At 31.8% G+C, this 17,305-nt stretch overlaps 1 protein-coding gene across 1 annotated transcript in view; it reads right to left on the bottom strand.

Annotated features, from left to right (window-relative positions):
* The window catches only part of LOC124354746 (sodium channel protein 60E-like), a 748,213-nt gene that overhangs the window by 591,185 nt on the left and 139,723 nt on the right, over positions 1–17,305 (bottom strand). The window contains exon 2 of the mRNA XM_046805417.1: positions 1,161–1,699. Coding sequence (XP_046661373.1) covers positions 1,161–1,535 — 375 coding nt within the window. The 5' untranslated portion in view covers positions 1,536–1,699. The remainder of the gene's footprint in view (positions 1–1,160; positions 1,700–17,305) is intronic.

Genomic DNA, 17,305 nt, shown 5'->3' with positions numbered 1-17,305 from the left:
ATATATATATAGTTATAGTGCAAACATACGTGTGAACTGATAAATATATTAAAATTATTGAAGTATAAAATTATTTAAATAAATTTAGTGTAAAAAATATAATTTGCATTTGGTAAAATAATCTAAAATAAACAACGAACAGAAAATGTTAATTTTAGGTTCCATTTTATATTATAGGGGTTTTACCTCATACAGATATGTGATACGCTTTGATGTGACACAAGATGTCAAGAAACGTTACAGGACAAAACTAATGAGATACCTTGAATCAATATTCACATTCAATCCAACAGTTAAGACGTTGTGAGTTCTCTTGGAATTTATATTTCAATGCGTTAAATTAATGACGTTTACTCTTACGGTCTTATTTGGAAGTTTGTGTTTGTCATCGCTTTTGAGTTTATATCATAATAATGTAGAAAAATGTTTTCATTAATTTTTGGTCTAAGATATACATAATTAATACTTGTACAGCTGTCATGTTTACGCTGCTTGAAACAAAATGGTTTAACAGTTTTATAAGTACACGTTTTACATATCTGGAAGGACAGTTAGCAAACACAAATATTTATTTACATCAAATGTTTATTACTTTTTTTTTTCAAAGAAAAATATATTATTTTTTTAATCTTGTAACGAAATAATTATATACTGTAATAATTTTTTAAATGGGTACTCTGTAAAATGTTAACATTAACAATAAACTCTTTTTTAAGTTTTGAAACTAAATCATTTATTGTGACTTTGCGGTATCTTTTTAGCATGAAGTGCTTCAACAAATATATATTTAAAATAAAACAAATTTTCCGCAAATGTTTAGACAATGTAGTAGTACTGCCACCTGAATCAATAATCAGCTGTTCTTTCAAGTGTTGATTTTTTTTTATTTCACTAAGGTATTTTTTTATTGGCAGTAATAACAGCTGGTATTTACCATAAATAAAATGTTCGTACCATTATGTATAATACACTAGTGTATTATGAGTTTTTTATGAACTGATTATCGCAATTCCACGTTGTTATTTTACTTCATTTATTATACTGCATAGCGTTGTGTAAAGTCTAATTTGAAAGCAGTTATATACTAATTTATAGTACAGATATAGTTATGATAATTTACATACTGACAATGATACAGTAAAGGTTTGATGAACAGTTACCTCGTCATAGATGAAGTTGTCGATTTCCTCAAGCGGCCTGCCGTAGAGACGGGCGGGAAACGGCTCAAACTTGCAGGGGAGCACAGAGCCGTCCTCTACACTGAGTTTACGTCTCGGCTGGAACCCGTAGTCCCTCACCAGTTGCACGGTCTTGCTCTCATGCTTGTCTAGCGATTCGCGAGTGAAAGGTCGGACTTGTACCTTTACTTGGGGTTTACTGCCGGCCGGTCCACCCGAGGGGCCCGCCACCGCCGCCCCCGAGCCCGCTGCCGCCCCCGCCGCTGCCGCCGCCGCCGCCTGCCGCTGGGCCGCCAGCTGCCTCTGGTGGGCCTGCACCTGCGGCGGCAGCGCCCCCGGCAACCTCACCGGGAACATTATGTCGCCCTAGTCTCTTCCGTGTCGCCCCCCATCACCCCGCACTTGGTTTATTTTGGGTTATTTATACACAGTATTTACACTATACACAACGTTATTTACAAGGGATGGTTAGTTAGTGATTGGTTTAAGTGCGCGTTGCTGTCACACTGGGCCGCCGACACCTGCAACAAAACATTATAATTAGTCAACAATTTGGTAATTTATAATCAAACAAAGTATTATAGTTCATAAAGGATTTATTATCGTAAGGTTGAATTAAACTGGAGGTTGTATTAATTTGCTATTGCTGTCATAGTAATGTCATAGTTTATATATTTTTACAATGCGACTTTCGTTTTATTGTCCATTTACGTTAATTACTAATAGTGTATGTGCTTATGGAAAAACGATATGATCATTTACATGATTCTTATGACTGCTTTCAGGTAATGGCTGATTTTTTAATACAAACACATGGGATCACAAGTATATTCATAATTTATGTAACCTAAAATCGAAGAATGATATCATTTTACAAACATTGAGGACATGTGAAAATTTCTATCCTTGCGAATTGAAATTTCCGTGAAGTTCTTAGTGATTTTTAAATTTTAAACTCAATTGTTTAATACGATAATGTAATGCCCCCAAATCTCACTTTAGTTTGAAATTCAATTAAACGTGTTTTATTGATCATTTTTAATCACTAGGTTTATAATTAATCTCTACTAATATAAAACACTAATAAAAATTACAATTAATATTAAACACATCATACGAACCCCCCGGGATCAGAGAGAACAATGTCTCAGTCACACCATACTAAACCTTCAAAAGACTCATACTGATTCAGGGCAGTGCACATTATGTGATCTAATGATATATAAAAAGCACTAATTTTGATATTGAATAAAATAACAACGAAAAAGTGAACCTGCGGCTTTATTGACACTTTTGTCATACAGCAATCACCAATTTTCGATACATTTATTTCGGCTAATAAATTACTGTTTAAATGTTTTTTCATGGTAGTGCGCGACAAATGTGACTGGTACGGTGGTCTATATTGGGAATACGTAGTGCTCGCTTAATGTGGACCGGTGGTGAAAATATGAGCCTAATGTGAGATAGGAGTTGAATAAAAGAACTTTCTTAGAGATCATTATGTTTAATTATTTAAATGCAGAATAAGACATTACTGATATTTCAGACACAAGGTTTAAAAATATTATCTTAAACAATTTTTCATATTTTAGGAGACAGCCAGTACAGAAGCCAAACATTCCATAGATCTTTAGTTTCTTCTAATAGAGAATTTTTAAGTGTAAGAAACAACCTCATTTTTCATTGTTTTTTCTTATTAAATTGTATGCGGATCTTTAAAAATGTAGTACCGTACTGCCAATAGTATTCACTTATTAAGGATCATGTATGAATTAAAAAGTATATCTCAATACGACGTTAATTTGTGAGTAGGCTATTGTAGCAGGTTAGATAACATGGCGCAGGACATGTTACATGGTGTCGGATAAGATAAGGAGGACTACGTGTGTGTGTAGGAGGACTACGCACTACTCCATTACCCCGTGGACAATGCGCTAATTGTGAGCTTGAGCCCACGGCACTGACTCCACAATGGCAGCAGGTCAAGGGCCGCCTTTGTCTGCACTACAAGCTCCCTTATATTATATCAACAGACAACTAACTCTTGCAAACTTTCTTGTAACGTCTAGACCAAGTTTTGTTGTATTTTCACCCGAAGTTCTGTTAGAAAAACAATACAATTGATTCATATTTCCATCGGGACCTGTCACTAAACCGTTTAAATTACGTTATGAAATAATCCATTCCTGCCTATACTTGCAGACGGGTACGTGCATAAAACGATGAATGAGAATGTTGATAATTAAACATTTTTTTATGAATATTTTATAGAATCGTGCATAATTAAGAACTATTGGAGTTACTACTTCAAAATCGATATTGTTAACAGTACAGGCTACAATGGCAGAATTGTTTCGGAGCCAAAACCTTTTAATGCAAGTACTGAAACTAATTTCAAGGTTTGTATTTTATTATATCATTTCTCTTATTTTAGTTTGTTCCCTTTTTAATATATACTACCAATCCGTGTGGGGAAATTGGTATTGGAATCGATAAAAATAAGTTGCGAATCTTTTTTAATATTTGCATGTTATAAGAGATAAAACCCAAAACTCGTTTAGAATTTAGTATTTATACTCAAGGAACTGTAACTGCATCCATCTAACTCAAAAGAAAGACAATAGTAATAACAAGGTATGAGTACGACTCACCATGTATCGCGTAACAACAGGCTTCGCTACGGTTGCATGCAACATTTCAAGTCTATACCTCATTTTATTCTCGAGATGTCCTTTGGACGAATGGACAAGTAGACAGACAGACATCGTAAAGAAATCAAACGTTTTACTTGCTCCAAGCAGACAAAAAATAAATAGTATCACCTTACTAATTGATAGGTTTCAATGACCTTCAGACAAAGTTCACAGTTGGCCAAGCATTATCAGCTCATAGTTGTATAGTTTCATACATAAGTTAAATTCTACGAATAAAATTTTTCTTAGTGTGTATTTCTACAATTAATTTAGTCTCATAGCTGTGCTTAAATAACAAATAATTGGGTGAGGGTACAACGGGTACAACAACGAAAGATTGTCCTAAATTTGGTTGCCGATTTGTAATATGGAATTTCCATATTATTTCTATTACTTTTATTTTAACTGGATGAATAATCTAAATGTGATAATATATAACATTTTTAAATCTCTCAAGAGGATACTAAGTTTGTTAATAAATATATTTATTAAGCTATTTTCTCGTTGCCAACACAATTACCGTTAAGACCAATGCTACAATATTCACTAACGCTCAGCCACATGCATGGAGTTACATGCAACATAACGTAACTCAGTTTTCCTCATATACAAATAAAGCTTCATGCAGAATCAAGTGTATAGTTCCTTTTTGAGACATCTTGTGGATAGACAGGCAGAAATGAAATTTTTACAACCTAACTAGTGAAAATCTTCGCTAACGCTAAGCCAATAATTGTTTCATATCTTATAAACACTTAAATGTAATCGCAACCGAAAAGTAAGTTAAGGAAATCTAAGATTAAGCTTCAATTACCATATCTGAAACTCATTTACACATACAATTAAAATTATATCAAATACTTTTTTGTGAAGGTATCATGATTTTTCGGACATTTCCCATCGATGTTTTGAGATCTAAAATATAGTCTCACATAAAGCATTACTGTAGTATAAGTTATATCGAGTATCACACTAAAACGTTAAGATTCAGATAATTTAGGAATTTCACGAAGGCGATGGATGATTGTACATTTTAACCCAGACTGTTGTGCGCTAGGTTAGTTATTCACCTGAATAAAAGATCACATTGCATATTTCGAAACAATATTGTTGATTGTTTTTGTATCACTGAACGATGGCAAATGCCAGAAAAATGCTGCTTCTTTCAGTTTTCAAACGTGTTTAAAATTCTCACTATTGAAATAACTCCTGTTTCCTAATTGTTTTTACTCCCACATATTAAAAATAATAACACCTGGCCTGTGTTTCCATCTTAACCAAAATTATGATGTATTAAATGACTGATTGAAAATATAACCAGTAACCTACATAAATAAAATTATGATTAACATATATTTTATAGGACAGCCCTTATAAGCCGTCCACAATAATAGGGTAGCTAGTTAATATACTTTAGAATTTAATATTTTCTAAATTTATTTCCTAGCAATGTATAATATAGCTCTCTTACAGTTTTTATAGTAGCGCCCTCTTCAAAGTTTGCAACCTTTTATGAGTGCCTATTCCTAAATGATTAGAAAACATTTTACACTTTAGGAGAATCTGAAGTTCGTTTTTGGCTTTCATTCCGTTCAGTTATTATAATATGTGATAACTTATTATGTATCCCTTATAGTGTAATTTTTATATTTAACTTAAAACGTACATTTTAATGTCTTAAAAGTTCTATATTAAATATAATAAAGTTACCCTAATTTAATTTATAGTCGCAAGAACACATTCTAGCGATTGTGGAAGAAAGCTTCACATTTAATTCATGTCAAGATGATTGATTGTGTATTATAATGTCAGTAATGCCCCTTGTTATTTCAATGTTTCCATCTATATTCAGTAATTAATATTATATTATGTCTGTTACAAAAAATAATGTTTCTAGGACGTTCAAAGTTGTTTGAAAATAAACACTGGCAAGTGTATTGCCTTGCTCAAGTAACTATTTATCAGGATGTAGGGAAATGAATGTTTTCGCTTCTATGTGCCTTGTAGTTTATAGTTCTAAACTTAAATGGAGTAGGATTGTAAGTTTACCAAATGGCCATAATAAAATCATGTGGTCTAAGACGATATGCTGCACTATGATATATTATACTATGTCCATTAAATAGAGAAATGTTTCCACAGTTTCATATGTTGATATTTATGTTTCGTTTCCTTATAACATTGCATTTTCCAGTACAAAAAATACATTAAATCTTATTGCATAGTTTAATGTTTTATTTAACTTGACTATATTTTTCATATATCACAGTTCACAATCAAAAGCATTATATTATATACTTTCGAGATACCAAATTATAGTTGTATTTAATTTTTTGCATATATTGAAATAATTTATTACATTCTTCTTAATTACATACAATTAATGATTACAATGCAGCAAACAAGACTTTGTTGAATTACCACACGTTTTAATGAGTTGAGAAAACGTACACTTGCAAAGTAAACTTGAAAGAAGTAGTATATTGTTGGCTCATGGAACTATTTATCAGGATATAAGGAAATGGAGTTTTTCTCTTCCGCTTACTTTGTAGTTTACCCTTCCTGAGTTTAATAGGGCGGTAGTGTAATTCTGCGAAATGACCATAATAAACCCATGTATTTCAAACAACAATCTGTCATATATACTGTACTTACGTTTGATCAATTCTCAGTATGTAAAAACTTTCAAACAATCCATTATAATTTAAAATAATGCTTTTGGAATATCATGGTTACACATTGATTAAACTCGCATTTTTTCGGTAAGGCTTTGCTGTTTTCTTCATAAAAATTATTTCACACAATGTCAATCGATCTCTATTTGACAGTAATACACTAGTTCTCTACGAAGAATCGGTTTTTCAAATTTCACCACTTTGCTAAAACATAACACCTGACCAAGCGTGAGATTTAGAAATGGTATTGGAGCACATTTCCATGAATAGCGCTGTAAGTTGGTGGGCACAGTCATCACGCGACCTGGGGTCGATACTAGCGTGTAACACGCCGGTGACCTCGCGGCCAGACTGCGGCGCGGCCACGTGGGCGGGTCAACAGTGTCCTCAAGTCCGTAATGTGCCGAAATATTTCCGAGCAGAGGCTTCTGAACCGAACGATTTGGTATGTAGTAATCGAAAAAGAGTCGTCGGATGGAGCAATCCAGTCCTGAAAGATAACGTTGTCACCTACTACTACATTTTAATAGTTGGATTCAGTGCTAAAAGATACAGTCATGGATCTAGTCCGAAATTTCAGTAACGGTTGCTTCATATATTCCACATCATACATAACACTGAAAATAAATCATTTTTCTCTAGTGTTTCATGACAACACCATGTAAAGTACAAAGTCGGACATACTTATATGATTTAATTACAATATATTTTATACTTTAATGTCTGTTTTATCCGTTATTTTAACACTATTGATAACTTTAAAATAACTATATATTTATACTGCAACCTGACTGTCGATGATGTTTTGACCATAAAACTGCTTCATGCATAAAAATTTTCAATGGAAATATGAATAAAATCTGGATAAGTACCTTGTTAAGGTCATAGATTTCTAACGCATGATTTGAATAATCCTGAGATTAATAAGCATAAGTATAATCGTAGGTATTTAAATTTTAGCAATATTTTTAATGTTATAGCTATGAAATTACCCTGGTAAGATATGATACAATGTGAATTAATAATAATTTTAAGAATATCAAGGACTTTTATGATCTATATTTTAATATATTTATAAACTCTGGATAATTTTGGTTTATGTGCTTAAGTTACAACTATGCTGACATCTATGATGTTTAAATTACAGTGTGATGTAACTTGAGTTTAGTTAAGGAGTGTGCTCGTATGCAAATTACTCAATTTACGGATGTGATAAATTTGAACGAAACAGCTCTCCATTAGCATACTAAATTAACCAACAATGTTTTTATGCAGTGTCGCTTGCATGGCCGAATATTGTAACAAATTGTAAAATGCGGCATTTCAAATTTAGTTCTTTTCATTGTTCGTTTAAATTTATTTATTTTTTATATACTCTAACACTAACTAATTATTTCTTATATGTTTTTTAATTGTAGGTCATTCCTTGTCTGTTGGGAAAATGTTAACTCCTACTGGAAACTCAGCTTGTATATATTGTTAAGAAATTCAAGTTTCATTAAAAGAATTAAACGTTTTGCTTTGTGTTCGTTTATTCTTTCTGAAAATTATTGACTAATTAAAAGAATACGTTTTCTAGTCGTTTTAAAACATACATAATGTATACCCCTCTTATATGTACTTTGATTTGGGAGGGATATTATTAATACTAATAGTCTAACAATGATATAACTATAAGAGTTGTGTTAATGAGCTCACTTTTAGTTCTTTAACACATGTAGGTTCCAGTATTTTTCCTAATTTCTCAGAATAGTTTCAAAGCTAGCGTTAAAAATTAAAGTAATTAGTGCTTGTTGGACAAATTAATGTATTTTTATAATATCGTTGTCTACTTAAAAAGCGGCTATTGAACATATTGCTCAAAATATCTCAAGTAATACGCAAGTTCACCAGTATGTCTCAAGAATAGCAAGTTCTTTTCTAAGTAATTAAGAACTATTTGACGCCTTTTTTTTAATTTGGTCGAACCCATCCAAATATAGTACCTTAATAGATCTATTCATCAGCATGTTGAATTTAAATAAAACTATACGTCTTAATGAGTTTTCTTAATAATAAAATAACCCATATAAAATAATTTCTTCAACTATTTAAAACAAAGAATAGTTTAAGAAAATAATTTCTTAAACTATTATAATGATCAAAATGCAAAACAAGTTTTACGTAATACTTACGTTGAGCTTACTGAATATCATAAAAATACCATAGTATATTAAATAAGAATATCGTAATAAATTATCAACTTAGGATAAGTTTTTAACTACGTGGAATAAAACTGACTATGTATTGGAAAATAAGGCATGTCGTAAAGGTGTAAATACCCAAGGAATATATAAACAAGGATCGAAGAGTAAGGAGCTGTTCGCGAGGGAAAACTTCTCGGAAAGTTTCCCTGCCCCTGAGACCACAAATCACCCGCAAAGCCATTTTTTCTGACTGAAATCCCAGTTGAATGAGGATGGCGATGAAGTATCTCAGGATGGAAATCATGGAAAATAAGGAGCCAAAATTTTGTGAGAATATACTTTTTTACAAGCTAGATGTATCTGTTACTTATTCTCTTATTCATGGTCAGTGTCGTAACTAACATCTAAAGATCTCCATAGTGAGGCCAAAATTTTTTGGTGAGATTTAAACTAGAAAAAATGGGTCATATTTTTCTCGTAATAAAATAGATCAGCAAATAGTAAAAAAAGATCACCTAATTTCTTGTCAATTAACCAGAGGAAAAGATCTAAAAGCTGGTGAGCATGAATAGCTGCTGTACTTCATAATTGTAGATAATACTTTTATGCCTGCCCTTCATGATAAGGTATACAATTATGAACTATTTCAAAAAGAATTTTCCAATCAATACTTTTAAAGACATTACCAATAAAACAACCTTCAAGAAAGTTAAACAACCGTTTATGCGTTTATGCATTCGAAATCAAAAGAGATTCGTAATTCAGGGAATCAACAACTTTTTATCGTTATGGTTACATTACGTTAGAATATATAGCAACAAAGAAAGTATCATTCTCGTACTTATAATCATGAGAATAACAGTGCATCTCTGCATTTGGCAGATAACGTTTCACCATTTAGTGATTTATAAAGTAAGGGAAATTTTAGCCTAATGAGGGTACTATTCCTGTCGATGACTAAACATATAAAACGACTATCGTGTGAATAACCCTCAAAAAGATCATTTCTCTGAATAGATACTATACCTGAATAGATTGTATAAATCTATACCTGAATAGATTTAGGGCCTGCAGGTAACAATGTTTATAACTGTCCAGAAAATGGCAGATCAAGTTTATGCTAACATTTTCTGTGTAACGGAATGTCTTTATCTATAGCTACTGATTGAACACTTTGATGCATAATTATTAGTAGAGGTGGATATTTGCCAAACTGTGGTAATTCGGATGCGCCATTACCATAGGATTACATGTTGTTAAGAAATATTGAGATTCTCCGTAAAATCTTACTTTACAGTCACACATAAGCACACGGTAGCGGAGCGTGATCAGACCACATCAGTCGCAGATACACATAGTTCTTGCAACTTGGGCTGTTTAGTAGGAGCCGGCTTGTCCTTGTTAGTTATGAGGATTATGCGCATACGTACTTTAATCAAAATTTATAATATAGCTCGTTAAAATTTATTTTAACCAGGTTTTAATAGTATCCTAATTAAACCAAAAACTATGTTATCTCGTTAATAAAAGTTTATAAGGATTGTGCAAATCTAGTTGAAAGTGTCACAATTATTCGATTGGTTACTAATTGAGTTATAGGTCTAATTGTCTAGCGTCGCATCTATCATGGCCCCAAAATTAAACATCTCCAGAATCCTAAAATCTATATACAGTATGTGATTGTGCGCTTCGCTTATACAACATAAAGCGGGCTTTTGACAATTAACGGAGTTTTCCAATAGTCAGACTAAACTCATACAAAGACAGGTTTTGCACATAGCCAGGAAATCCGTGCAATAATGTCAGATTTTAAGTGTTTAATTTAAGCTCTAAGAATAATTTAAAGTAAACAATGTATTTAATTGTGACAGCCGTAATTGCCAAGGCTAATGTGTAAGGGTCCAATCATTAAATTCTAATAGATTTTGGTTTTATTAGGAAACGTCATGATATCGATAAAAGTTCTTACTGTAATTATGATCTATAAAATGATAATAGTTTTTATAACAATAAACAATTACAGTTTAATTTTAATATAGTTCAAGGTTACTGATACTACACTGACCCTTCCAAATTATCTACCTGCATACATTTATAGAGTGAATGAGCACGCTTTAAATTATAGTACAGAGAGTTCATTAATTATTACGTGTGTACCTATAAGCACCTCATCGTGGCTACGTCCACAAATCGGAAATTGAAACAGTTCTTCTTTACAAAGTAACTTAATTTAATCTTAGAGTTATAGGTTTACACAATTCCGTGGATTTATGTGGCTTCCTCCTTATTTTTTCCAATTACGTACCTATTTTATTAGTAAGCAAATAATTGAAATTAAACGTAAATAGGTTGAATTAGAAGAGTTATTTAGCAGGATATTACCTTAAATTGTTATAAATTTCAACCATTATATATATATATATATATATATATATATATATATATAGAGAGAGAGAGAGAGAGAGAGAGAGAGAGAGAGGAGAGAGAGAGAGAACCTTATTAGGAAGAGCAGTATTACTGGGATGATGCTCTAGAACTTTTCTTCTTGACCTTTGGAGAAGAAGATGTAGTCAGAACGCTGTAGATATCAATAGCCCTATTTTTCGAATATATAGTAATAAAACTGTCATAAGCTTCTAACCATGTTTAGAGTAAATTTTAACAGTTCTCTATGTAAAAATTACAGAACTACAAAATATTTACAATTGATTTGCATTTAGATAACAAAGAATAAAACAAGCAATTATTCCATTATATTTGTCAATAACATGTAATCAATATATAAACATTAAATCCTCACTCTATAATGACTCTAAGGAATATTGTTACAAAATATAGATAATTTCGAATGCAAATGTACAAAGTTATAAAATGCTGAAAGATAAACGAAAGCGAGACCTCGGTCAATCAACACTCTCTGTTATTCTATATGATTACTTTCCATCTGCTATGTCTACCTTCAAAAAGAAGAAACGTAAATATTGGGATGGCTAGCCAGTTAGCCATTTTAGTTCATTTATTTATAATTACCGAAATAATATTCCGTATGGGGATATAGCAACTGTAAACTTACATATTTTGGCGAAATTGCCATCCTACAAAGTATGGGTTTGAATTAATGGATGTAACTAATTTATCAAAGGCATTTAATTAGTTTTATTTCTAAATCCCCTCTCCTAGTCACCCATATCCTTAGTTATTTTGCTAAATTTCAACTCAAATAGAAATACTAACGAATGGTAAAAAATATTAATGATATCTTCGAAAGTATAACTCGCCTATACATTTTCACTCGAATTTCATTGTGGCTTTACGTGAAAATCCTGTAACGTGATCTGAAATAATTGTACACTTGGGGGTTGTTATAATTCACTAGAATTTGGCAGACGATGAAAACCTACACATGGTGTCCTTTTTTAGGGCAACTTCCGTGACTTATGTAATATTATTAAAGACTAGAGTGATAGCATAAGTTCTGGTTCTGTATTTCAGGCTAAGCTAAAAACAGATATTTTTTGACTGGATCGGAATTTAATAGCTGATTGTCACCCTTTTGTACAAACTACATGACAGATTTTATGAATTTATACCAAATATGAAAAATGTATATAACTTGATTTAATATCTGAAAACTGAAAGTACTAGACCATATTCATGTTTTTCTAAACAAGTTTTCTATGAACAACAAACACAAGTTTTTCTAATACATTATGATAATCCCATGAAAAGTGTTAGTAAAAAAAGTGAGTCATTCAAGAGTAAAGGTATTCAAGAATGGAAAAGTTTGACCAATATTAAAGCCGTAGTAACTCCGCTGTTACTACCTCTTAACGATATTGCTTTATATGTAGAAATAGTTTAATCCACTTTTCAAATATCTACCCAGAAGTAAATTAAAACCTTATGTAACAATATATACACTATAATAAATCTTGTAAAGATTTAAAGGCCTGGTTAATACACCGCCTCTAAAGTTGCATTTTTCCGGAAGAATTTCAGAAAAATAAATTTATCCTGAAAACAGCAAAAGCTAGTGGTAGGTGATACTTACATTTCAATATTCATATTTTGCACAAATCTTTCTCCAAAAATAACGGATTGAAGAGAGTCAGATTAAATTTTGATTTAAAAGATTAAGCCTTTTCCATATTTCTTATTGAGATTATAAAATCTGTTCCCGTGCATTTAATGATTATCGATAAACAAAAGTGTTAAATAAATTATTCACACACAATGTATATGATTTACACGAAAGAGCAGTATATTGTTTGGAGTCACAACATGAGGACATAGCTCTCGACTCGACTTATATTATCTTACTATACTCCCTTTCAGTATCTACGTTTATCCTCAGGAGACGATCTATTTGCGAGTATTTATTTACCTTGGCAACACAAAAAACTTGTATTGAACAAATCCACATGTTACTGGGTTTTATATATATATATATGTATATTTACAAATTTATATTTACAAATAAAAGGTACAGCCATGGGAACACGAATGGCACCCTCTTATGCAAATCTTTTTATGGGCTTCTTTGAACAAAATTTCTTAAATACCCAAAATAAACTACCTCTGATCTGGTATCGTTACATAGATGATATTTTCTTGATATGGCAACATGGTGAAGATCTCCTTAAAGATTTTCTATATTCCCTAAACAAATTTTCAACATTAAATTTCACTTGGAAATATTCCCACACAATCATTACCTTCCTAGATGTTGATGTGTTTTTAGAAGAAGGCTTTCTTAAAAACAAAATTCACGTTAAAGATACCAACACTATGAATTACTTAAATTATACTAGTTGCCATCCTACACATGTAAAAAAAAGTATTCCAAAAAGTTTAGCCATTCGAGCAAAGAATTTATGTAGCAAAGAGTCTGATTTCACAAATTATATTAACAAATTAACAAACACATTCAAAAATTTAAATTATCCCGACAAACTTGTAAAAAATCAAATTAATAGGTCAAAAAATTTCAATTACAACAAATCTTTTCCCCTAGATGAACCTAAATTTACTACCAAATTCTACCCCGGACTTAACAAAATAAACCCTATAATTAAAACTGCATTCCATATTCTACAGTCATCATCGGAAACTAAAGATATATTTTCAAAACCACCTAGGGTCATCTTTAGAAGGCCGTTAAATCTTAAAAATATGCTAGTCCAAACCAATCTTAAACACAAAAATCGAGAGAAAATTTTTAACGGTTGTAAACCCTGTCAAAAACCACGTTGCGGTACGTGCAAAATTATGTCCTCTAGTCAAAATTTCAGTAGTAACATAACGAATAAAACGTATCCAATTAAAGGAACAATTGATTGTAATTCAAATAATATAATATATCAGCTAAATTGTAATTTTTGTAATAAACAATATATTGGCCAAACCTCTAACCCTCTTCGTATCAGAATGACAGGTCACCGTTACAGTATTGTTCATGGAGATAATAAGCCCCTCGCTGTACATTCCAGAGAACATAATCAGGACAAAATTGAAAAATGTTACAAATTAAAAGGCATCAATAATGTTCCATTGCATGCCAACGAAAATGTAAATAGGTTTAATTTGAGAAGGAGCGAAACTGCTCATCAACTTGTTTTAAGGTCAAAATTTCCTTTCGGTTTGAACATTCGTTAATTTCTTAAATTTTTTACTCTTTGGTATTTGTGATGAAACATCAGCTGTGAGGTATTTTTCGCCTGTTTATTATTCTATTTCAGTTCATTTTCTTGTTTGTATTTAGTTAGTTTCATTATTTAATTTTGTAAATATTTATACACTGTTATCTGAAGAAGTATGCTGACATACGAAAATTTATAAAAAGAGTTTACCAATATTTGGTTTTTTATTTCTACATGAAGAGAATACATATTTATATATATATATATATATATATATATATATATATATATATAATTAATAAAGCCATAGAGGTCTGTTCTGACTCGTTTAAGTTAAGTTATGACCACCCTCTCATTTACATTCCCAAAGATGGGAAGGACATGAGAGAGGGCGGAAGTGGTGGAGGCACGCATAAGGGTAGTTCACCTCGAGAGGGAGTTGATCCCTCCGGAGCAGGGATTAAGGCACTCTCTGCCGCAAATCCTTCTCTCCCTACTGACTTCTCAAACGCTCGTGCAGTCCCTTTTCTGTCCAAAGACTTTGTGTCAAAAAAACGTCAAGAATGTACACTACCTCTTAGTACTAACCACACATTTATTAATTTTTTAAAATTAATATTTCTTATTATTCCAGTTTAATATTGAGTGACTCTCGATAAAGTTTTAAAATATTTTTAATAAGTTTCAATATTTTTATGCAGCTTTGGAGTCATTGTCTCAACAATCGTGTTTCCAATATTTCTTACCTAATTTGTTGTAGAGATAAATCAACATTGCTACTAATTATAGTGGAATTTAATCTATATATTTTCACACTGGTCATAATTGAAATATTCCTGTTACCTTTTTATTGATATACGGCCGATTTATATATTCTTTGTTCGGTAACTCGTCCAGATATTAGATATTTTGATTTTCCAATGTGCACAGAGCCATAACTAAATGAACTTTCGTATACTCTATGTATGCAGAGTGTAATGATGCCCTTTGTCAATCTCAAAGTGTTCTTCCACGTTTTATGAATGTTTTTATATATCTCCTTATATCCTTTTAAAATCCTACATATTTTATTTTTTGCTCCTTGCATTAAAAGAAAGTATACTAACTTTCGCCTTTCTTCTTCGATTTGGCTCTCAGTACTGACACTCTGTCACCTAACTTAACCAGGTGTTAGCAAACTTTTGTATTAAACTACACCATATTCATTTCAGCCATTGATCTAGGTTTATGTTCTAAATTTAAAATTATGAACCAAATATAAATCTGTTCTAGCATTTGGAACTGTTACAGTCACAGATCTTGTGCAATTTAGGGTACAATTAAGTTACTCAATTACTCAAAGTAGCAAGGTTATTGAAACTTCTAAAGTTCTTATTCGCAAGTTAAACGACTTACAGTTTACATTAATTCGCTTTCCAGATGTCTAAAGTTGTGCTGGAAGTTTAAATTTTGAATTTAAACTTCTCTACCAGAAGTCAAGCAGTAAATAAACTGTAAATTAACACAACTCAGTCCATCTGACATTTTATAAACAATGTTATAAAGAGAGAATCATCTTATCCAATTAGCTTTATGTGTGACTTTATCCAATGCAAATTTGAAATACTGAATTTTGTAATAACTTTCTCGCTAATTGTATTAAAATTAGTTTTTGAATTCTTGTTTGTTAATATTTATGTGGCTTGTTTTAAAAATGAAGGGTACTGTCTTGTTCTTTGACCCCATTTATTTCTCTTCTTTTGCATTTCCTATTTCATATCCTCGCCTCACAATGAGGATAGATTTTAATCCTCAAAACTTAATGTTATACTTTACATATAACAATGGCAAATGTCGAAAACTTTCTAGTTACTTGTCCAAAATATTTTAACTATCATTTTCAGATTTCAACTTTATTAAGTCATTGGTGCTTCATAATATGTACAACACGCATAAAGTGTAAAATTTCCTTCGACCTGTAGAAAGGATGAAAGCGATTTGACCAAACTCTCCGGCTGTTATACATTATAATTAATTTGTTAAATAAACTCTTTCACATAAACGTTGCACAACTTCTAGTAGTTCATATGGTTACGAAGCTGGATTTAATGTTAATAATTGATATCGCAGTCTCAAATTATTATTCCACATTCTACAACATTTATTAACGTACATTAAATCAGTTTTATTAATTAAATGGGTGTAATAGTGAGACATGGAAACGTTTTGAGCTCATTGTTCTGGGCATACTAGCACTCATTATATATATTTTTAACATTAGCGAACCCTATTATCCTCAGAGTATGTAAAAAATATTTAGTAAGAGACTTGAAACTTTGCATAAATCAATTCTACTTAAGTAAGGTTGAGTTTGGTCATAGTTCTTGTCTCTCAATAGGTATTTTCTGAGCGTTAGTGAAGCCTATTACTTAGGTTACTAGGAACATTTCTCTCATATGTATTAGTCTGTCTGTCCCATTTCAGGATACCTCTAGAAGGAATTAAGTTATAGAATTTAAAATTGTTATGAAAACATTTCTACATACGCAATGCTCCTCAATGTGTGACCCCCATTCCATATTTAGTGTACAGGAATTTCCTGTAGACTGTAACGTTAACCCGCGTTCCAGATAATTGTCTGCCCTAATATTCTGCAAACATCTCTATGATGTGTCCTTTTTCGCAGAATGTGTTACAAATTCATAGTGTAGGCGTTATGAAGTTAGGAATTAAGTGACTGTTAGTCAAATGGAAGAAGACGAGCCGAGCCATCAGAAAATACTTGAAAAAACAAACCGGAGCTTGAGCGGCTTTAATTTATAATCAGCAGAAACTCCGGGTCCGTCACTGCGTCCTGCGGCTACTACATAACAGTTGTGAAACCTCTCACAGATGTAAATCCTCCGTTAATTTATCACAGAGCTTGTCTTGTTTGTTTATATCACCTCAAAT

Source organism: Homalodisca vitripennis, chromosome 2 (assembly GCF_021130785.1).
Source record: "Homalodisca vitripennis isolate AUS2020 chromosome 2, UT_GWSS_2.1, whole genome shotgun sequence".
Taxonomy (NCBI): domain Eukaryota; kingdom Metazoa; phylum Arthropoda; class Insecta; order Hemiptera; family Cicadellidae; genus Homalodisca; species Homalodisca vitripennis.
Note: the sequence above shows the minus strand (reverse complement) of the source record. Positions and strands in the feature narration are given on the sequence as shown.